At 44.3% G+C, this 9305-nt stretch overlaps 1 protein-coding gene across 1 annotated transcript; it reads right to left on the bottom strand.

Annotated features, from left to right (window-relative positions):
* Positions 1 to 5577: 5577 nt before the first annotated feature.
* Positions 5578 to 9002, bottom strand: sox4a (SRY-box transcription factor 4a). The gene has a single exon (XM_062529702.1). It carries the CDS (start codon positions 8510 to 8512, stop codon positions 7418 to 7420), a length of 1095 nt encoding a protein of 364 aa, XP_062385686.1. The 5' UTR covers positions 8513 to 9002; the 3' UTR covers positions 5578 to 7417.
* Positions 9003 to 9305: the final 303 nt, after the last annotated feature.

The following is a 9305-nucleotide window of genomic DNA, read 5'->3' as shown; positions in this document are numbered from 1 at the left end:
TTCTTGCCTCACAAGGCATGTTTATTTAATGCCATGAAGTAAATCCAGCATGCCAGGATCGACAAATCATTATTATCAACAAACATGACGTTCATTCATGCGACGTAAAACAGAAAACTGATTTTCCAGGTGTGTGCCAATGTTAACTTCATCAAATTGAAACATACCTTGTGGCTAGATTCAGTCCATACAATGTGACATCATTCCATAAAAAACAGTGAAAACAGTTTCATGTCTCTTGAGAGAGTCGCATGCACGAACATAATCCTCAAGTAACAATCCATTCAAAACGTGTTGGCAAAACTCCAGAGCCTCAGGTAGGATTCAGACGGCCAAGTTGATAATACTTGTTGACTTTTCCTTTGAACCAGGTATGACATTTTATCCACGGTGGTTGTTTTCAATGAATATTGGACTAGGGTTAGTATAAACAAACATATGTATCCAAATTACTAAAATATCCCAAAGCCACATGTTTCCCAAACTTTTGTTGTGAGCTAATACCCATTTAAAACGAATGCATAAAATACAGTTTTCCCCCTAATTCCTACCCATGCAATTGGCATGTTTACAATTTACGCAAACCTCTCCAACTGCATGTAACTAATCAAGTAGGATCATGTAACACGCAAATAACTTAAATTAAACATTCTACTTTTGCAGTAAAGCCCTCGTGTCTGTTTTTGAGAAATGTGAAAGTAAGTTCAGCGCCACGAGCATATCCAAAAGCCTCCTGTAGAACAAAGGAATGCACTCCGCTTTTGTGCGCAACTTTGAGAGCTGACGCACCAACTCCAAGCAAGTTTTTTTGAGGTGCCAATTCGCTTTCTCTTCATTATGTCAGTAAACGAACACTAATTTTAAGTAACAGTTACTACATCTAACTCAGGTTGTCGGGTCCTCTCAAGAAAACAAAAGAGTCAATAAGTTCCAGTGGTGTTTTTTGGATAGTGTTATGAAGTCTCTTTGTCTGCACGTGCGGAGACGACGTATTGGCCGCGCCTCATTCATTACGCACAGAGCCCCGCCCTCCGGGTACAGCGAGGCGCGGCGTGGTGAAAGCCAAGACTCTCCCATTGGCAGAAAGTTCACCCAAATCTATGATTCTCATGGCGCACTATCATCTTTTGTTGCTAAATTAGCGAAGAACTGCTTCAGGTTATCTGTACACTTCATATAATCCAAGCAAAGCAAACAAAGCATTTTTTTTTGTATGTATCTTTTGAGAATGTTATGATTTTCTTGTTGACTTTTCTGCAACATTTAACACACGCAGAGAGAGAGAGAGAGAGAGAGAGAGAGAGAGATATATTCTCACAGTCGCTAGTCTGACATTTCCAACCATGGAACAAGCCATCTGCCAGGGCAAGCTTTTGTTTGTTCAGGGCCAGAAGGGCAGCCCACCTGAAGGTCAAGAGTCTCAGCAACAGGTCATGACCTCAAGCACCTCATTCATCACGTTGTCAGGTTGTTTAGAGAGTGGTGGAGAGACATCACGGTTAAATGCACACCATGGACTATTTCAAAATGACCATCAACATCAACAATGTCTGAAGAACTGCATGGACTGCCAGGCAGACACAAAATGCCTTATGATATTTGTATTGCTCGTCAGTGGCTATGATAGCACACCTGCTCTCACTTATTTTTTTTTGTCTTTGCAAAGGGAATGTTAAAATTTGGTTTTGCATAGCACTGTTAACAAAACTATCTCGATACCAAATCTTAAGTAGTCTTTAGTAATTTTACTGTAACATGTCCATTAGACATATCAGTCTTTCTGGTTTAGATGGGCAATGCACTAGTTGATGTTTCAGAATAGCTTGTCCTAGTTGCATAACAACCGATGGAACCCAATTCTGATTGATTTGCAAGTAGAGTTTTCCCATATTTGTTTAAATCGGTTTCTTAAGGATGCATGTACATATAGCTTCATAAGACAAGGTAACATGTCAGAGTTAACCATCTTACATTAGAATAACATGGCTGGCCATTTGATGATGTCAGACCGAGCTGTCAAGCTTGAGGAGATTGTATACAGTGCCCGGGATGGGGGCCATTAACTCCCCGCATCAGAGATGAAGAAGAGTGAGAGATGCATACAAGCTGTTTCATGGCCATAAGAGGATTTTCTCATGAAAAACAAACTTATCAATAAAGTGGCAAGCAGTTCATTCTAGCATCCCCCTCTGTCTTATATGCTTCATACTTGAGACATTGCTTGTATTTGTTAGAATGACTGAGCCTAGAGCTTCATGAAGATCATCCATTAACCTTGGCTTATATTGCGGATATTTGATTGGCTGTTAAGGGTCATTTTGAAGAGTGAGACAATTGATACTGGTAGCATATTGGTATTGTTATGCCGTGTGCTGTAGTAATTGTACATATCAAATTTGGTTAGGACTGGACCTTTAAATCTCATGATATTAGCAATAGAAACATTACAGGCCACATTGGCATGATCTGCAGATGCTAAGTAGGCCTACCAAATTTTGTGATTCCAGGCTTTCAGGAAATAGACCAGCTTCATTGCTTGGACCCCTAAATATGTATCTTTCAGGGTTAATCAATGGCTAGAGCACATATAAAAGGCCATAAAACACTACTGACAGGACATTAGTGACAAGAAGGGAATTGAATATGTCTGGAGCGTAGCTTAGCCTAAAGTCTTTATCATCAGATAATCATTATAATGGTCAGTGCAACGCACTCTACGCACTTACTGCAAGAGTGTGTGCTGAGTGTCCATGTTTTTGCCACGAAAAGGTGGCACAAGTGACAACACATAACATACACAGTTTAGAAACACTTCAGAAGCAATAGGAAGATGCCACTGAACGGGCGATGCATGACATTACAGTACCTCAAAGAGTGGGAAGGGATCCATCTTCGAATTGGTGTGACTCTCTGTGTCAGAATAACACTGGATTGTTTGGGGAGAGAGCAAATATGGTAAGTGACAGGTACAACATACTGAAAGTAAAATTACACTCTATATGGTGGTATCAGTACGATATTATATCACATACAAATATACTGCAATTTTAAATCTAAAAACAACATTATTTCTGCCTCAGAAATCCTACATTATGTAGCATTTTGCACTTCTATTGTAGTCTTTATTCATAAGACATGGGTTGAACATCATTATGTAATCATGATAAGCACCTTGAATTGAATGGTTCAAGCCATTTCTCCCTGGCTGCAGTTTATTGATCCAATTAGCTCTATAAATGCACCATTCAAAAGCATTTCACCCATCTGTCAGTGGATTTCAAGGATGCATAAATGTATGGGTCTCAAGCAATATGCACGATCATTTTCTCTTTCTTTTTCTCTCTCTCTCTCTCTCTCTCTCTCTCAATGTTTGTTTGTGTGTGTGTGTGTGTGTGTGTGTGTGTGTGTGTGTCTGCATGCATGTGTGCAAGTACCTGCATTCATTGATAGAAAATGACTGTATTCACACCAAAGTTTCATCAGATCTGTAATTTGTCCTTCATGCATTTTCAAGTTGTATGTTGTATTCTAGAGTATCTCAGATACTAATACACAAAGGGTGTAATGTATTATGGAAAACATGTCATCACTTGCAACTGCATGACCCGTGAATATGAATGATAAAAAAAATACAATACACAACAGTAATAGCAGAGAGGATATGAACATGCGTCTCCTGACATGAATTATCATGGGGTGCCGGGACTGCTTGTCAGATCAATGAACAGATCCCAATTAATCTGACAAAATCACTGCATGGCTCCACCTGTGAGTCTTTAAGACGCAGTGAGAAGCATGAACCGATACATAGCCGTGATAGGAACACACACACCACACACACACACACACACACACACACACCATCAAGACAAATGCTTAAACATGGTCCCACATGCACCAGTTCATTTCCTGTCTCACACACTCCTCCTGTTTTGTCCTCTCCCAAATGTGTGGGGTTGTCTGCCTGATAAAATTCATATCTCTGTCCTCCAGAAGCGAGCTGCCACACAACAGCCAACCCCGGGCCTCCTCCTTCTCCTCCTCTCTCACCCCTCATTTCAAGGGATGTGGCTAGATCTGCGTTAAATACCCTGACATACACCCCCCCCCCCCCCATCTGCCCAGACCCCCTCCAAAAAAACCCCAATGCACTGAGAAAGAATTAATTGGTTTCAGCAGCCGTACCCTGTGCAATCCACTCAAAACAGTCCCCCTCCCCAACCCCCCACCCGCCCAGCCTCCCGGAGGAGACGTCTCATCCGTCTGACACCCCTCCCCCACGGAGGAACTGTCTAGACCCCTCCTTTCCTGCCTGCACCCGTGCTCGTTCGTTCGCTCACGCGCTACACGCTGTACCAGACTGGCGCGTCAGGCAAAAGTCTCTCTCCCTGCTCAACCGTCAGCTGAGACGGGACAGGAAGATTACCAGGAGCTAAGCAGTCCTAGTGCACATGGCCCACCTTAACCGGGGCTTTTTGTCTGTCTGTCTGTCTGTCTGTCTTTCTGTCTCTCTGTCTGGCTCTTCTTAGAAATGTCAGACAAGGTGAAGTGTGTAGAAATGTGGGTTCGTTTTTTTATCCTTACTAGTAGCCCCCAACCCCAAAACCATCCCTCCATGTTAAAGTCTGTCTAGAATTGCGTGCACATGAAAGGGTAAAGGGTATGGGTATGTGTGTGTGTGTGTGTGTGTGTGTGTGTGTTTGGGGGGGGGGGGGGGGGGTCATGCAATGCATTTTCCTTTCCTCAGGCTTCAGTGTCCAAAGGCTGCCCACAGTAAATGTCATTACTGAGGGTCCAGACCTGCCAACACCCCCACCCAACGCCGCCCCCACCCACCTCTGCCGAGGCCATTGCCCACAGGTCATCCTAACCCACACACATCCCCGTCCATTCCCCCACTCTCACACACACACACACACACTCATACACACACACACCATCTCCCCCACTTCCTCCTCCCTGGCATGGCATGGGTGGCTGGCTAGCTGTGTGTCTGTCTGACAGCTCGCCGTCTGTCACAAAGAGCTTACATGGAGTAATAAGGCAGGCGAGCTGCATGGGCGTGGGTCTGGAGGCTAATTATTATGCGTATTTTTTTCATCAGTGCCACAATGCATCAGTCAACAGATGATCCTTGATCGGCTTGATCCCATTGGAAATTATGATGAGATCTTAGGGGCTTGTTTGGTTTTTCGATATTAAACTTTAATAGCAGTCACTTGACTGCTTGACTCTCATTGTAGTCAGAAAGAAGTCAGGTGTGAACACAAGGAGGTGTGCCCATTCCATTGGGTATTTGGGTAATGCTGATAATATTAGTGAAAAGGTGACACCAGGCAGGAGTAAAATATTTATGCATAGAATGAGTGCAACCCTTACTTCATCATGCGGTTGAATGAGAGCAGCCATTTGCAAGGCGTGCAAATCCACGTGCGCTGTGGCCACGTTGGATGCATGCATGTATTGCTCGCCGTGTCACACACACGGCACCTCCCATTCACACTCACCGTGTGCAGCAGGGGCAAAGACTGGCAGCGGAAACATGAATTAACACCAAGTCAAGAAACGTTTGGGGATTCAGTTCCAGCTGATTTTATTTCCTTCTTCATGAAAAAACAACAAAGTTCTGTACAGAGGTCTGACAGGCAGTGACATGACACAATTGGCTGGCATTGAGTACTCTACTCAATTGTTGAGATATGGCATGATTAGACAAAAACAATATTGTACACATCATATTGCACAAAATGAAAACGATAAAAATGCATATAATATATATATTTTTTTCAAAATCATGAACAACAACCTTTAAACATAGGGACGTATAAAGATAAAAGTTCTAGTGCCTGCCATGGGTATTGTCAGACATAAAACACGCAGTCTTTGCTTAATATACAGTCAATGTACATAGATATTTTCACGTTGATCATTTTTTGTTTAAAACACAACAGCTCTACATAAACCTGAATAAGAAGTACAAATGCTAATCGCCATGCCATAGTATACTAAAACAATTAGCTACATTTAGCCAACAAGTAGAAAAAGATTAAATATCCTAATACAATTGAGTGAAGCTGTACTTCATTGTTCGCAAACTCAATAGGCATTTAGAATGTGTGTGTAATTCCATCCAGTGGTTAAAACCGAACTTTTTTTCACTATAAAAATCACAAAGATGTTGTTTAGTTTAAAATTCTTATTAAATGTATACAGTATCTCCCATTAGGACGCAAAATATGCAGACATCGCTGCCGCTACACCTTCCTGCATGCTCGATTGTTTTGTCTGGTTGCTGGAATTGAGATACTGTGTCTTTAAGAAGCCTGTAGAGTGACACTGTAAACATGGTTAGGGGGCAGATTTTAAGACAACCCAACCCCCTGGACATAAAAATCGGAAATCCAAACAGCGATATTCACCGATTGACACCCCCTCGATAGATTTTGTACAAAAATACACTTAGAAAATAATGAAACATTTAATCTCCTTTACGTGTGAGAAGTCAACATTTAAATAAAAAAAATGATACAATTCTAGCCCTTCCGCGAAGGAGACGGACATGTGCATGTGTACACGAGACCTACGAGAACAATAACTCAAAATGTTTGGCCTGTATTTAAACACGTCAATATAAAATGTCATCTGAGCACAGAAAGATAAAAAGGAGAAAACACGAGGATGGAAAAAGAGGAAAAGGCAGAGGGAAAAGTACACGCCTCTGGAAAAAATTTGGTCCTGAATTGTAGTGTTGAAAAGTGAAACGCATCTGCGATGCATTTCAGTCCTGAAGTTACAGAAGCTGGTGATTGTGTTCCTTTTTGCGTCATCAAACATTGCGCCGTCATTACATTTAAATTAACACTAGTTAAACTGTTAGACAGTTCTTACATAAATCTCAAAACGAGAGCATGCTTTTCGGTTCGTAAGTGTTTTTAAGCCACCACTTTATGGTATATAAACCATGTAGATGATGGGGGGTGAGGGCTCTCCACCGTTTCACTCGTGTTCCACCTCCATTTCTTCGGCATACCCTGGTCAGACTTCAATCAGAGTCCCTTTTCATCGAAACAGTTCAGTCGGGGAGACAACCCCAACTCGCCCCGGTGCAAACGTCCCAGGCTCACCGCCTGCTTCAGTAAGTCACTGCGTCTGGGGCACACACTGGCTGGCATCATCATCCCTCCCAGCTACCAATCGAGCAAGCTAAGCATTTTCATTTGCGCTCTTGTCAGGGGAGAGGGCACCCAGAGTCCTAGTTCTGTAATTTCAGACACACATGGATCGTGTGGTTAACGGGGCGTTTTCTGGCTTGTTTCAACGGGACTTCGCAATCCTTCTTATCTTTACGAAAGTCATAAAGATGTCATCACAAGCACTTGCTGTGTTTTCTAATGGCAATTCTGGACTCTTTAAGCGTTCAATAAGTGAATACTAAGTTAGAAATTGTCGACTCAAGCCAGTCCCCAGATATCATTTCGCTCACCTCAGGAGTGCAGTAGTCGGGGAACTCAAAGTGGGAGCCAGAACCCGACTCAAAATTAAAATCCAGATCTCTGTCCAAAGCCGCCGAACCTATGCTGCCGAGAGACATGCTGTCGAAGCCGGGGCTGGGGTTAAGGTCCAGCAAGTCATCTTCGAATTCCTCATCTGAGGAAGAGGACTGCGATGAAGAAGAGTGGGAGGCGGACGGTGTCGGTGAGGACACCCGCGTGTAGTTCAGGCGCCCGGCCGACACTGTGCTTGGGGAGTCGTCCCCATCTTTTCCGCTGGTCACACCGTCCTCATACAGGCTGAGGGGGTCACTCGACTCAGCCGAGCTGCTGAGGGTGGGACTCGCTGGCACAGCCACGGAAGGCGGACTGCTGTCATGGTTTCTCCCTCCAATGCTGTGAGCACGCTTGGCTGGCTTGTCTGGTATCTGCTTCGCTGCTGAGGCTGACTTGGTCTTGTACAAGGAGTAGTGGTCTGTGGGGACGGAGTGAGAAACTTGTTCAAGTGAAGTCGATTTGGCGCTCCCAAGCCCTGACTTGTGCGTCCGGCTGAGGGATTTTGACCCACTGGACTTCTTAGATGAACACTTGCTGCTGCTCCTGTCCCCCTTGTCTCCCGCCTTGCCGCTGGACGACTTGACTTTCTTCCGTGGCCGGTACTTGTAGTCCGGATAATCAGCCATGTGCTTCAGTCTCAGACGCTCGGCCTCCCGGATGAAGGGGATCTTGTCGCAGTCTTTAAGCAGTTTCCAGCGCTTGCCCAGCCGCTTGGAAATCTCAGCGTTGTGCATGTCTGGAGACTGTTCCATAATCTTGCGCCTCTCGATCTGCGACCATACCATGAAGGCATTCATCGGTCTTTTGATGTGCCCACTCGGGGTCTTGCACCATGCGACGTCCATCTTATCCCCGGTCGAGCTTGGGGACCCGGGAGTCGGGGATGCATCCATGTCTAAGTCCATTTCCCCGGATTCACCTGGAAGCACGTCAGTGTTGTCCGTGGTGCTCGTTTGCTCCACCATCGCTCAAACTGTTCACATGCGCGTTATCACCAAACTGAGTTGAAATGACACACACAAAAAATCCTCAGCCGGTAAATGTTCTGTGGTGTAAAAACAGTCTGCTTGTCCCAACAGTCTGAGTGTAAGTGAGCACAGTAAGGCAGTGGGGTAAGTAGAGATGCAGTGGCCACGCGCGTAAAAAAAAAGTTAGGGAAAGTGTCTGCCGTTCGATCCGGCTCTCTGTTCAGAGCAAAGTCTGTTTTCGTGTGAGCACGGCACAAAACAACACAACCATATAAATAAAAGTCTTAAAATTCCCAGTGTCCTCTAACAACTGCAGAAAGCAGTTCAGCTGCCGGTCCGACTGAATACGAGTCCGGTGCCACTCTGGGCAAACAGCTGCAGGAAACAGTGGAACTTTAACTGGAGATTTGCCTTGTCTTCCGCAAAGGCTGCTTTAACATCATGCATGAAGGTAAGGAGATTGCACACTTTCATAGTCCGATCTATCGCACACTATTCACAAGTTTGTATAGTTCGTGTATAGGCGCTTCACAAGGATTTATCCCTTTCTGAAGGTATAAAGGCAAGGGAAAACAGCCAATCCGCTGCTGTCTCCAGCCTGTCTTTGGCCAGAGACACTCCCCGCCTGCGCTCATTGGTCGAATATTGTGTCTAATAATAATCAGCGCATGCAATGAGGAGCTTTCTGACTGACCTCATTCCATGTCTGCACGGCAAACTTAGTTTTAAAGGTACATGGTGTACTTTTCTTCTATCCATATAGATCATGCTTGGACACGGGCTACATTAC

The sequence above is a fragment of the Sardina pilchardus genome, chromosome 24 (genome assembly GCF_963854185.1).
Source record: "Sardina pilchardus chromosome 24, fSarPil1.1, whole genome shotgun sequence".
Taxonomy (NCBI): Eukaryota; Metazoa; Chordata; class Actinopteri; order Clupeiformes; family Clupeidae; genus Sardina; species Sardina pilchardus.
Note: the sequence above shows the minus strand (reverse complement) of the source record. Positions and strands in the feature narration are given on the sequence as shown.

Bases quoted from the DNA above. Each gene is read 5' to 3' on its own strand.
- sox4a (XM_062529702.1), bottom strand. From the start codon at position 8,512: ATGGTGGAGCAAACGAGCACCACGGACAACACTGACGTGCTTCCAGGT.